Raw genomic sequence first — 14745 nt, forward strand, 5'->3', positions numbered from 1 at the left:
AAGCTGGAAAAGCGAGCGGACGCGAGGATGGATACGCTATGCTACAGAGAGAGACAAGACAGGTACACGCACGCCGCACACCGCACAAGTGGACTGGGCACAGCACGCCGAGGAGACCAAGGTCCCTGACGATCGAGGCTGAAAAGAGGATAGCCTACACAGACGTGAACGGAGCAGGGGTGGTAAGAGAGGAACGAGGAACGAGGAAGTAGGACTCACACGCTAGTGAGTTGAGCCACTAGCTTTTGCTAGGGTGGTGGGGGGGAGGAAAGGGTTCTTGAGGAATGAGAGAGACGGTGCCTTGCAGGTCCCGCATGTCGAAGAGGAATTTCGGGATGGATGGATGACGGGAGCATTCAGTGAGTGGGAGGGGTTCAACTTGGGAGGAAGAGGCTAAGAGGATCAGGCGCATGCCACGCCGATAGATAATGGAGGGTGGTATACGTATCCGAGGTGCGTGGGTGAAGATTGTAGATGCTGCCCAGAGAGACCAGACACACGGTAACTCCAGCAGAGACGGAAACAACGGAGAGTGAGTGACAGAGAGATTTGTTACCCAAAGAGAGGGAGAAGGAGATCGAGAGATCTCGCGAGAATGGACGCCGCCCGTCCCGGCCGGCGTGAATGTCTATTGCTCACCGCCGTGGACGCGAGTCGAATCCCAATGACAAGGCTGCGCTTGCGCGGCGCTACCTGTTCCCTTCCCTAGTTCGTTGCTCAGACCTTACCGAATTGTCGTATCGCAAAGGTATTACGAATACATTAGCTACACCTGAGAGAAAGCGAAAGTGGACAGAACAAAAAAGGAAGTCGTCATTCCAATTCCAACTTGTCGGCGGTCAGATGTGCCGTCTGAAGTCATGCTGCGGATGGTCGTGCGTGGCCTTCTTCCTCCGGGAGGAACAGCAACCAAGGGAAGAATGCCGAATGTGTGTATCTTAGGTCCGAATTGTGCTGGGCGAGAGACGAGGCGAGACTAGCGTTCCTAAACGGGTTGAATGTTTTTGTGGTTGTTTGGTGGTTTCTTCGTGGATTTGGAAGACTGCGAAAATGTCCACCTCAAAAAAACGAAGCACACGATGGAGCAATCACCAAATTTAGGTCACGGCCAAAAAGAGAGTTCCGGAGACGGGGACGGAAACGAAAGAGAAGGAAGAAAAGAATTGACCGGGCTGACAGCCGATTGAGGCAGAGGAACAGGGGACATGGGGGAGGCAAGGCGGTGTTGGGTCAGCCTGTGACTCCTATGAGTCCTATGAGCCTTTCGGTAGCTGCTTTACCAGGTTCACCTGGTCAAAAAACTCTCTTCTTGTCTTCTCTCGGCCCTGACCTGGAAGCCTGAAGGTAAACCTGGAAAGTGTGTAGCAACTGTTCGCTTCTTTCTGGTTCCCCAAGTTCAGTCTCAAGGCCATGATACCTAATCGATGATACGTACCAAAGTATCCGGAAGGGCGGGCACGTCCACAACCTTCCTATGAGCACATTACTAACTCAACGAAATGGTACCTTTTACAGCAGGTGGCCGTGGATCTCAGGCGGATCAGCGGAGGGCACGCTCCCAAACGGGCGCTGACGGCGACGTTAAGATACGTCATCCGTTCATCTCTTCCGTCTGAACAACAAGCATGCACTAATTACTGTGTACATGCTAACGAATTTCATCAACGCCGTCTGATCTTTTTCCACGCTCGTTCTATCGCTTGATATGCCTACTTCTACGTGTCTGCTATGGCTTGTCAGGGCTTTCTAATCGATGAGAGGCAAAAAAAAGATCCCAAAAGGATACGCTACGGCTTCAGATACGTTCCACAGGCGCGAGGCCGTGTGTTTCATATTTCTTGCAATTGCAATCTTCGATGCTGATCGCGATAATGTCTCTCCCGGTGAACCTGTAAACTTTGAAGGGGGCCAAGGGGAACCCGTCTGACGGTACCCAAGACAACGACAACAGAGACCTCCCGAAAGTTCACCTCGCCTTAGCACACTCTTTTTTTTTTCGTGATCCCGCTTGCGTACGTACTTGCAAGTGTATTCTCCGGATGGATGCACAACAACTCTCTTCTTGTTGCTTCGCGGTGCCGGTTCCCCCGGATCGTGATGTCTTGCGCTTTACACGTACGACCACGGCAGCAATGTCGTGAACACCTGATTTTTGATCCCGTCCCTGCCGGAGAGGCACGCAGCTACGCAGCCAATGACCCGTCGCCATCCAACATTCATATCTAGGAGGGCGGTCCTGGACGCACACCTACACCGACGGGAGGGGAGATGGGGGTGTGTGTGCATGTGTGGCGTTGCTTCTCCAGCTCCTCTGCAACTATAACCCATTCTCAAACAGTCACACAAGCACGACAAGGAAGTGGGATGAAGCCTGAAGAGGGCCCTGTCAGCCAACAAGAAGCTGATTCCGAAAAAAGACGAATTGACAGCCAATCGGCCGGCGAAGATCACCGATCAAGTGGTTCCCGGTCGTTGCTGGTATGGCTGATCAGCAGCGCAGGCGCTCCTGCGATGACCACTGATCGCCTTGGAACACTCCTTGATTTTTTGCCCACCGCTTTGAATCCCAGTTACGCACTTGTGCTTGAGTTGCTTGACCCTGGAATGGTTTTTTTGCAACTTGTTGTTCTGCGGAGTCTTTCTGCGTGATGCCCTCGCTTCCATCCCGCATCGTGCCATCGGGGGACCCTTTTTTGCCTATCTTTACCCCATCGCCAATGCTATGCCATGCGGTTACGGGTGCTCATCCCCGGCCGTGAGTTTCTCCCTTCAGAAACGCTTCAGAGAAACACGATGTCGGACCGAGACAGGGGCACCACCATCATCCGTCCTTTCAACACCCATTCAACTAACTCACCTTCCACATCTCTCTCTCCCTTGCCTCGGAAAGATAGACGCTGCTGACGAACCCGATACCATGACCGTTCAGCAGGACACGCCTGATCTGATCCTGATCTAAACCCCCCTTCCCTCCCCCCAAACGTCGACGATCCCACCTAAGCCATGCCCAAAGAGTGCAAAACGCTGCAAAACGCTGCCGCCTAGCGTGAACGGAAGTGGGAAAAGGTAGGGTGGGGGGAGAAGGACAAGCCACTGCCGCAGCTGCTGAGTGGCTGACGAATCTCAAGATGTTTTCTTAAGTGCGATGGGCATCTGTCTCAGCCTCTTTAGGATTGGCGCGCGGCGGATGGCAAAATGGACACACACAATTCTCTTGGTAGTACATCCGCTGTACTGCGGAAGCGAATACAAGTTTTCTGGTCTGATTCAATGGTGCCTGAGATGGAGCTTAAGAGACTAAGCCGCGAACGGTCGGCATCTTCATCGTGTTCCTGCAGCTAAAGGCAAACGGTGCAGAGATCCGTTGATAAACTTGTCACACTAGCATTGAACAGACAAGATTTCCCCTCTTTCGCTTTTGCGTGATGAAAGAAGCGGTCAGATATTAGAAATGCAAAATGCGGTCTTTTCCAGAACGGCGAGTCGGTAGCAGCCGCCGTTCGCATGTATGGGTGAATTGAGATGGCAGCAGGATGAGTTCATCAAACAACCCTCTTTTCTCTTTTGAATTTCTTGCACCCGCCGCTGCCAACTGTCATCACATATCCTGCATGCAATGTTCTTCATCCGCAGTGAATCTCATACACGTACATACTGACAGCTCACCCGTTTCACCTGCCCTATTCCTTCATCCTGACCTTCTATTGTTGGCAATCCGGTTCCGTCGGGAATCTCTCGTTTCCAAACACCGTTCGGCCTTCGGTAGGGTTTCCCCACGCCCACCGGGCTACAGCATCCGACGCCATCCGGTCTTGACCCCTCACTTCCAGCTGATCAAGCAGCTTCTTCCCCCAGGAAAAGGGTGCACTTCCTCATTACCATCCCTGGCAAGTATCTTGCTTAGCTTCGAACCACAGAGTCCACATCCCACAACCGGGGATCCATCATCCTAGCAGTTCGCAGCTGCTCAGCTGATGTCTTTCCCCCCTCACCCTCCCATCGTGATGAACTCCCAAGAACCTGTTCAATAGATTTCGATAGGTTGGGGGACTACTAGGTCCGGAGGCATCCCGAGGAGGTCACAGCACCACTTCCATCTCGATCTCACGGTCGCGTCGGTGAGAGCGAGGAAAGGCTCCCCCTAAAGACATCCAGGGAGTGGTCGCCCTTCATTCACATCATGATCTCGTAATTTTGCCGTCCTTTGGAAGAACCAGTTTAATGGTGGTAGTGATTGTGGTGGTGTCCAAGTCTCCAAGAAAGCCCAAGAAGCCATTCGCATTCATCTATTGGAGGTTTGCTGACTGAGCCAAGTCTACCAGCCCGTCTCATCGCGCACACCCTCTTTCTTCAGCTCAGCAGCATTCCTCCTCCCCCAATCATCAGATTATCTTTCAAACTCCCTTTCCATATCTCGCAATTTCCTCCCCCCACCGCTCCGGCTGGTGGGAGACCTTCTGATGGCCTTTGCCAAGAAGTCGCACTTGGTGATGCTCAGACTCGCATTGTGTATATTTCCGGTGAATCAGAAGGGCGTTGCAAGGGAAGAAAAAAGAGACGCGAAATCATCTCTAGACAAGCGCCGGACCAAAGAAGTCTTTGACGTGCTATACCCGTAGTTTCGAGTTGAGACTTCTCCAGCGGAGACCGACTCACCTGCTCGCGATTTACTCACCCACACGCATCGTATCGTGATGATGCCCGGAAATAGAAGATCGTTCGGCTTTCTCCCCAAGGCTGCGCGGCACACACCAGGCTACCGTGGTACGGTCCAAGGTATAGCCTTGCGTCAGCAACCCACGCAAACGAAGCGTAAGCGTTATCGGCGTGTTAGTCTCACTGGAAGGGCGTTCTTGCGGCACAAAGAACTCGCCAGTCGCTTCAGCCAACGGGATCCCGTATCAACGAGGGGTGTTTCGATCCCAAGAATACAGTAAGGCTATTCGGTGACTCAACCAGGCTAACTGATGACTCTAGGTATCAGAAGCTACTTGATGATACTCAGGGCTACTATATGACTATTATTACCAAGAACACGGATATTCGTTCCGCGGGCGCCCGTACGAGAAGCTGCCAGACCGAAAACTAGCTCGTTCCCACAAACGCTCTCCGCGCACCCGCCGTGCCTTGCACACCTCGTGCAGTCAGTCTGCCCTTTGGAATTCACCGAGCCCAAAATGTCGTGCTCTCGTACCCCTCAGAAAGTCGAGAAAGTGACACGCGGGCCCCCATCAGGACCATCCTGCCGGGCTCATACTATGTGGGTGTGGTGGGAACGAAGTGACGGCATGGCAATGCCCCGTCGATCCCGATCGACAAGACTTCTTCTTTTGGTTTCCCTCAGCCGCGGTACTGTCTCCCATCTTGAGACGCTGGGCCTCCTGAATCTTGCTGTGACATCTTCGCCACTGGCCCTTGAGTAACATGTGCGAACTGTTTCTATCCGGGCATTTTTGTTTTCTTTCTCTCATCTCTCTCATGGTGCGACCTGATCGACCGATGAGAACACGAAGACGTTTTGAAACGGAACAGCCACCCCATCCCGCACTAGGGCAGTGGCTTGTTTGACAGCTTCGCTCGGCAGAGGCTGATGTTGATGCGTGCGACAAGGAAACCGTTGCATTTCACCAGTAGTCCGTTCAGAACGACAGCACCTCGATCGTGATGGGGCCTCATCCATCCATCGTCGTCGTTAGATCCAAGCGGTGGCTTCCGATGGTCAGAGGATGCAGGGCTGGCACCGGTGTCTTGCGCATTGAATATATCATCAGTCAGTTTATATGCCGAAGAACGTTTAATGACCCAAAAGTTGGTATTCCCATGCTACTAGTTGATATCGATTGAGACTTGCTTTACATGCATGATGTTGAACTTGAGCGTCAGCCTCCGTCTGGAATGTGCCTTCGCGTGTAGCGCGTTTTGAGGCTGCCAAGGGAGACAGCATGCGCTATGTCAGACTCTTCGCGGTGCATAGGGGCTTGCTTCACCAGCACCAAGCTTAACAACAACAACATCAACTTCTTCCAAGTTCCCAGTTTCTCAATCGTGTCTCTGATAGATCAAGACATTTGTTTCATGTTCGTACACTCGACAGGGAGTGGCCGCACTGAGGGGGGCCACCCCAGATCGACCCGCGGGTGCGTCATCCCGCGTGCAAGCGCCCAAGGGAGCCGCCCTGATGTTGTGCATCTTGGACGTCCCAATAACGACGGCCCGACGCCTCCCCCTAATAGGGATCTTCTTGTGCATACCTCTCGTCCCGTTCCACGGCAGCCATGGCGGCCGCATGAGACCTGCCAGATAACGATTGACAACGGGGTTCGGAAGTGACGTTGAAGGCGACGCCTAGCTGGTCTTGAACCCTTGGTGGCTTGGGGGATTGGGCACGAAGTGGCTGACTGTTTTTGTGCGCATTGATCAAGGTCAGACGCTGCCGAGATGAAGATGTGCACATTCTTTTGTCAACAATTCTGCCACAACAAGCGCCTTGCCGCGGTCGCGCTCTTGCTTGGGCTGAGACTCTGAGCGAGTGAGTTGGCCGCCATGAACGTAACGGCGATTGATGAACAACAAACTTCCTTGCTTGAAGGATTCTTCCTCCTTGGACGCGTTTCTTCATCCCATCCCGATGCACGCATGTTGACAAGCCTGTTATTTCGAAGATGGACCAATGCATCGTAGCCTTCAACTCGATCGAGATGCAAGACGTATCGTAATATCTTCTCTATTCGCCAATGATGCCATCATGTTCGCCGGCGAATCGCTTGACACGCTTCTGCTCCCAGTTGTCGATGTCCTTGGCCGCAAGTCGCTATTGTCCTCCGTTAGTCCTACTCCATACATGTGCAACTCCTCGCTGAGCTGCTTCAACACCAAGACTTACGTAGTATTCCTCCTTCATGTCAACCTTGCGCGCTGACCGACGCATGTTCAATTCCTCATCCCTGGTGACCTGTCGCACCCTTCTATCGTACTTTTCGTAGCGGATCGCTGTAGCTGGCGTCAAGACGAAGGAACCGGCAACCATAACGGCCACGAAAGGCAGACCGAATAGGAGGAATGGCCTCTTGGCCATTTGCGCTCGGTACTTGGCGGCGAAGGTGTTAGTAGCCGCCGAGGACTGGAACTTTTTGCTGTCGAATACGGCCATGTTGAGTGACGTCTATCAGGAAGAGATGATGACGCGATGTAATCAGACGCCCAATTGGAGTATTTTGGTTTATGGGGCTCGGACTGATTGACTTTCGATGGACGTATTCACTCGGTCGATGGGAGTATCGTGGGCTCTCGACAGTGGCTTCAATTGTTCGTTGCGGATGTGCAGCACAGAGTGGTCTGACATTGGACTAAGATGATGCGAAAATCACCAGGAGACGGAACAGCCTTGCGCTGAAAGTTTCCCAGAGCTCCCAAGAGAGTTTGAGCTTGGATACAGAGGCCCCACCTGCCCTGGCCTGCTAGCACGTGCCACACCGCGTTATGTCATCCAGTCGGACCGGAGTTATTACGTAGCCACTTGCAGCTCAGCTCGTCGGTTCGCTTACTCATCTTTCCTTCACTCACGAAGACGGAAGTCTCAGTCACTCACTCCCTCGTGAACTGAACAATCGAATTCAATACACTTTCACATATCTCTCCTCAACTTTCATAAGCATAGCCAGAAACCCTCGTTGCCGCCAAACGATGCCCGAACTCACCGTCCATTCATAAGCCCTGCCTCACCTGACCTCCAAGACATGAGCCGCCGCCTTGAGGCGACGTAGCGGCCCGCATCGGTCTATCGGCTTGCTAGGAAGGGTGAAGTAGGGTACCCGCCGCATGGTATCTTGTCCTGATCTAGTCTCCTCCGGCCCCCAAAGTCTCTTGAGTTCTATGCCTCCAAGACCTGACCCGTATAATGGATGAGATCATCAAACCACAAATTTGCCAATCCTTTTTGAAGTTCATAGCCCTATCTTGACTCAACATCATTGGACTGCTGACGTGGAACCCTTCCGAACGGTCTCGACCAGCTTCATCCGCATAACCCGTCGCCGGGGAGAGGGTCCCCCGTTCTCCATCAACCTCAAGCAAGGCTCAACCTGCCGTTGTTTCCCCCGGAACACCAACTGTCATCACCACAAATAGCATCTCCGTACAGTACGTACGCTTGAACTGATTACCATGCTGCACATGCGAGCGGACCCGCTCTCTAAGAGACCGTACACGTACCCTTCCGAGCCACTCCGTCCCTACTTTGTGTGCCATACTCTGCACTTCGGTCTCATCTGAAACCAAGCACGCCTAGCAAACGCCCTTCGCCCCCAACTACCACCAGCCACGCCCAGCGATGTTCCCCGCAACCCTCCCTAGCCGTGGCACATCTTGTGTCTTGCTACTGTCCTGCCTACTTGTTTCTCGTCATTTTGAGCCGCCGATGTTAGACGTCGTGAGTCGGGACGTTGCCCGTCGTCTAGAGACAAGCCCCACGGTCTGCCGCAAACACAAACAAGCGCTATCTCCCTCAAACTGGATGGAGCAACAACACCAGCTGAGGACTAGGAAGTAAGATAGGAACACGCAGCAACAACTGACAAAGGGGCCAAGGGGAACCAAGGGGCACGCTGGGTTCCCGGAAAGCTGGGAACCGTGCCGGAGGAGCACTGACCAAGCGGAAACTTTGGCCCAATGCCCAACACAGCGTAGCACTTGGCCCGCAGGGCTTCAAGACCGTCCCCTCTTTTCGCCCTTTTGCTACATATGGTGTCCAAGGCAGTGCTTATAGCTCTTTCACGAAAGTTGGTCCGGCCATCCCCTTCATCCCCCCTGTATGACACAGTGAAAGCTATTTCGTCGGATGATTTTTAGGCTTAGTTCTGCTTGTCTGTCGGGCCACAAGCCGACTGGGAGCTCCTGAAGGGGGCAGCCCTGGACAGGTGTCACGGTCTCCGAGGCTTGTTTCGTTTCGTTGAGGCGGACGACGCAAAGCAAGCCAAGTGGCAGTGGCCTGCTACTCTGCTGCCGCAAAGAAACTTGCCGGACTATCCAAGAGCGTGTGTGTATTAATGGACCTTCTCCATTGCCGGAGTCTGGGCGGTGGTGGCGTTTGGGGCATGTATAAGTTTCTTCCAAGTCCTTCTCATCCATTTCGTTCTAAGTGCTCCATCGACTTGGCATTCTTTGACGTCCCGCGAACATAGGAAGATTTGCTCAAGTCTCCCATCGTACCCAGGCTGGTCCATCCCTTCAACGTTTCGAGATCCACTCTCCTACTTCGCTCACATCCATCAATTCAACGTCTTCTGAACATCTTCGCTTCTCCGAAACTTCACACATCAACACAGCCTTCACAATGGGTTACTACTGCTCCAACTACTACGTATGTCTTCTCAAAGGTCGCGAGATAGTGCGAACAGTTGGCTCACGTGACACTATACAGGGCTCCATTCACTGCCACAACACAGTTTCCCGCTTTGGCGATAGATGCCATCTCTGCGCAGTATGTGAAAGCCTCTCGACCACTATTAGCTTCCCAGGGTCTCACACTTAACTGTCACAGGCATCAAGAAGAGGCGCTTCAATTAAAGATGGTCTACTTTCCGAGGCCGAGCGATGGGGCTCATCCACCCCCCGGCCCACCCACGGCGATCGCCGGGTCGAGCGAGCCAGCCGGCCGGCCCGGGATTCAAGAGTGAAGAATTGAGACAACTACATGAATGATTTAACGCATAACATTTTAACGACCAAAGATGAGAGGGATTAGAAAGAAATCAGCGAGAAGCGAGCAATCAGCCCAGTCCAGGAGGAGGAGGAATATCCATCGGTCGGGAACGGATGTGTGATACACAGGCGTTTAAAAAACTAAAACGGACCCCTCGATGCGAGACGGTCCAAGCATTGTTCTTTCATTTGGGACACAAGTATGGATTGAGGCCTTCCAACACATGAGCCTCTCATTCAAACTGTTAGATAACGACATACCAATTTACTCGTTTTGCCATCGTTGGAAAACATTTAATCCAAATGTGGAAACAGGATACACGTTCAAACACGAAGACTCTCATGAGGCCTTGACGCGGTACTTACTCGTTGGACAAGTCAACTGCACGGCCGTGATAATGTCGAGTCAGAATACCCCGCTAACTCTAAACTGACGCGCCGCTGCAATGGCCATGACCTCTTGAACGTACTGAATGTGTTCATGTCACTGGACGACTGGGCTGATATCGTGAGGGGGCGGCATCGACAACTTTGGAAAGCCGATGCTCGAACCTTGGACATATCAACTTTGACCCAGACCCAATAAGGCAACGTTAGCAAGGTAAACCAGAGTCCGTGTGTGCGAGCTGCAAGGCCACAATGCCCGTATTTCCAAATCTAGGGACCCGTAACCATGGCAGGGGTGTGCCGTGTCCCGAAACCTCATTACATCAAACAAAACCAGCTCAGTTGAACTCAGAAACACCGCCCCAACAGTTCGGCTTAGGCGTATCCACCAGCCAACTCTATGGCGTGGGCAGTAAATACCTCCCCTCTGCCGACGGAAAGCAAACTTTCTGAGAGAACTCGAGTCAAAGTTGAAAGTTCACAGAGGAGCAATCCTGTGTCATGGAAATCTCAATTTGTCTGATTAAATGGTTGGAAAGAAAAAGGTTCAAACCATGACAGGTGGGTCTATAAAAAGGGTTTGTTTCAGAACCTGCGGCAGATCCATGAACAACGCACAACTATGCAGCACTCCTCTCAAACATTGCACGTGATTCTCGAACATCCAGCTGTCAGAAGATTTGCGCATACGGCCCGAACAGCTATCAGTCAATGCTATTGCTTTTCGAGGGGAGGATCAGAGATTGCCGCCGGGACGAGTTGAGACGATCACGCCATGGCCAGACTGAGCCCGGACCGTCCAAGATCATGGATCCTTTGTCGCTCTCGATTGGGAACTTCGGATGGTGCTTTTCTTTTTTGCGAGTCCGACATGTCTTTGAGAAGATCGTATCAGCTGGCTTCTGCCACCTGGGCGAGATCACGTACTGAAAACAAGTCAAGAAATGCTGATTTTGGATATGACATCTTCGATCTCGGCTCACGTGTAAGCGCGGAGAAGGCCGTAACTGGCATAAAAACACTTTGAATCTACTTCAGACTGAAGTTGCTGTCAGATTGACAGGTAGTTGATTTGACGCTATGGAAAGCCGCTCTCATGGCTTCTCGGGTTCGCTACAGCAGATGCCTACGGCCTGACTGGCTTATCGGTCAATTGCTTTACATGTGAACCTGCATTATCTGCCCACCGTCCAATGTCCATCGAACGCCCGTAATGCCACGTGGCGGAGCAGACCCCTTACACAATCGAGTATTTCACTGTCACATATCATGATCCAATGACATGTCGTTCAACGGCAGTATCGATAAGCCTCATAATTTTGCGCCCCCAATAATCATTAAAATGCTTTGTGCACAGCTGGCATTGGTCAAGGATTGATATACCGAGAGCAAGCTGACAGGAATGTCGAACGATGTTTGAAGAGATGTTTGACCAAACCTGTGCTGTCTTGCAATGTCCGCCTGGTGAGACCTGACACTGCCCAACCAGGGAACGTTTCAAAGTCTCCCTTCTTGTAACAGGGCTTTGAATCACCACTTCCAAGCTCTTGAAGCCAGGAGGCCTATGTGGCATCTATTACGAACAACCATTTCTTAGTAGCCCTCATCACGATATGCCCACTTTATATGATCGGTGTTCAGTGGCCCAGATGTGAAGAATCGGTTCAGCATTTGAAAAGTTATGCAATAACTTTTCCAGTCACCCTTGATTACCTCTCAGACCCATAGTGACATGAGCTTACCACAAACTAATCATTCAGATAAAACCCAGAACACTCCTACTGCATGCCAAATGCTGCCCAAAGTCTGGATTTTGTGAGAGTCAATCAAGAATAAGATTGGCGACTTCCGTGGTACCAGCCCATATCCACATTATCCCCATTCCCGCCACTCGCGGTGCCAAACCTATCATCAAGGTACTTGGTGAGTACATGTATTATAAAGAACTGAAAAAAAGTTTACGTCGTGCTTTTTTCGCTACAACTCTTATTTTCCTTGTTCGTACATCCTCAAGGAAAGGAGACGACAAAACATAAACTTATTACGCAATCCCCGCCTACTCCCCCAAGTCAACATCACTAAATGAATCAGACGACTACAGAAGATGGAATCCCATTCGAAATCGGCACAAGGTAGTGCCGCAATGCCGCTAAAGACACTCAACTTAGCTGGCATGTTCCACGAGTTCCCACAGCTACCTCTGGAATTGCGTTTCCTCATCTGGGAACACGCTCTGTACCAGTTAGACGTTGGGGGGGGGGGGGGGGGGGGGGCAACCACTGTTTGCAAGCTCCCGCAAATTTTGGAGAAAGAAGCTGCCATACAAGATGTATTCGAAAAAGCTACGGAACCTTCACAAATTGACGAATCCTCAAAGAATACGTCCAGCAATTGCAAGCGATCTTCCATGTATGGCACGCCTTCAATGCATTTCGTTGATGCTGATATTTGGCTGGCGTGTAAGGAGTCTCAGACGGCGTTGAAGAAGGCCATCAGAGACTGTGTACATAAAGGGTCCGGGAACAAGATGCTCAAGACCTCTGATAGTCAAAAATTACGAGCGACGCCAGAAGCGGACAGCAACTTTGCCGACGAAACAGACTCATCAACGATCGGTCGAATTTGACAACAGAAGACAGATGGATGGGTATCTGCCGTGGCCTTCAACTGTAGACTCTTCCGCTAGCAGCTTTGGAAAGATAAGGAGGCGGCCATGCGAAAGCCTCTTCACTTCCCTTTCCCAATTCACCGGTCCTACCTTCCGGGCTGAGTTGATGGGAACCCGGGGTATGGTCTTTGAGTATGATTACTCCTGGATATTCAATTCTTGTAGAGAATCGGTAATGTCTCTCATGGACCAGAAAGACATTAGAGGCTACTCCTTGAGATCCGTGGAAAACGAGGATGATGTCGGCCCGGCGCAAACTTATCTCATAGACTATGGTATCTGCTAAAAGCCTGGTGCTCAGATTCATAAATCTTACAGCTGCGGCGACCGCAGGTTCAATGAAGTCTACTACTCTGATTTTGATATGGACAGAAGTAGGCCTTTGGGGGCTCTGCACTTCCTCGATGAGATTCAGGATTGGGCACAAAATTTGTTGGACAGAAATGGTCCAAGAATTACCGATCCTTCAATTGTGCTCCAACCGAGCTGGAGGAAGTTCGCCGATATGTTCAGACTTGTTCGTGTCCTTGTTCGTGTTCTTGTTTGTGAGTTAGCTGAGTAGTAGGAAATTAAGAATTCACGGTTGCTTGCCAAGGGTTTTGAAAGTAAGAAGTACTGGCAAGTCCTGAACCATCGCACATCATTATCGTAAATCCTCTCACTGCCCACAACAAGTCAGGATCAAGGTACTATGAGATATCAAAGCGTTTCATAATCTACCAGCAATGTTGCCCTCATGTCTAAGGTAGGAGCATCCGATTCTTTGGAGTCGTTTCGTTTCTCTCTTCCTTAAGAGAACCTGGTAGGCTCAGCCGCTTTGCATGAGAAGGCTGTTCTGGTGAGTGGCTCAACTTGGGTGAGAGAGCCTGTCGCTTGCGGTAAGGCATCCATTTCATGAATCTAACACAGATAATGGGAGCGGTCCGCACCAAGTCGGCGATGGTGGAGGTGTGCTGCAACAACCTGCTTGATTGGACAACAGACAGGTGCCATGGTTATCGCGTAACCCGCCGGTGAGACAAGTGATGCAGGTAGAAGTGCCGTGCATGATAACGCTGACCAGCCGAGCCAGCCTGCTGGAGCGGGGTTTTGTCCAACATCCAACCAGCCCCAAGACGACCGAAGCAATGCGCCCGATCACAGTCGGTGTGAAATCAGGCGACGAATGAAGCCACAATATGAGTTAAGCTATGCCCTGTGAGAAACAGGCGGCATGTAGCATTTCGGGCCCGATGGTCTTGCCCGTTGCGGACCGGTGGCGATGTGAGCAGCGTCCGAGCCTGATCCTCGAGGCAAACCAGCACATTAATTCCGGGGCTCAGCTCTTGACATTCCTCAAAATATGCCTTGCTATTATCGTTCCTCTCTTGCATCGAACCCCGCATGGAATCATTGAATCGGTCGCGCAATGATAGTCTTGACCATCAATGGATATAGAATTCGACGAGATGCTCTTGAGACTTGGCTCCAGAACACTCTAGGTGCGGGCAACTTCCGGCTCACAGTAAGTCTGTTTCATGCTCCTTCATGTAACAAGAAGAGTGATCTGCGGATATTCCTACAAGAACAGCGCGCAGGGTCGGGGGGACATGGCAATAGACACAAGGAATATCGGGGTTCAAGATAGGGGAGACAAGGAGAGATAAGAAGACAATACCGACATAAACAGAAGTAGAGAAGAATTAGCTAGAGGTTGAGAGGAAAACAAAGCTAACAGTAGGCAGCCCAAGGACGGCGACTATGTGATAACGGCCACGATAGCAATCACTCAGGTAACCCCACATACCAAGCCTTGAAAGTACTTCAAACTGATCATAGGGATATGAAGAGCGATGTTCAGCATCTGGTTATATCAAGAAGAAGGAGGCATCGAGGTTAGGTCATTCAGGTTAGGTTTTAGAGGTAGCAATCGGGCATCGGACCCGTCTCTTGCACCACGCTCAGGCTTCACGGCATGGGTTTCTAAGCCCCAGGAAGTGGGAGGGTGAGTT

General features: G+C 51.4%; 1 protein-coding gene across 1 annotated transcript; it reads right to left on the bottom strand.

Moving 5' to 3' along the window:
- Positions 1-6724: 6724 nt before the first annotated feature.
- On the bottom strand, positions 6725-7150 carry COX16 (Cytochrome oxidase assembly; the record flags this gene model as incomplete). Its single annotated transcript, XM_053198895.1, has 2 exons — positions 6725-6811; positions 6884-7150. 2 exons carry the CDS (start codon positions 7148-7150, stop codon positions 6725-6727), a joined length of 354 nt encoding a protein of 117 aa, XP_053043640.1.
- Positions 7151-14745: the final 7595 nt, after the last annotated feature.

The sequence above is a fragment of the Colletotrichum fioriniae genome (assembly GCF_027942845.1).
Source record: "Colletotrichum fioriniae strain IMI 355084 chromosome Unknown scaffold_14, whole genome shotgun sequence".
Lineage (NCBI taxonomy): Eukaryota > Fungi > Ascomycota > Sordariomycetes > Glomerellales > Glomerellaceae > Colletotrichum > Colletotrichum fioriniae.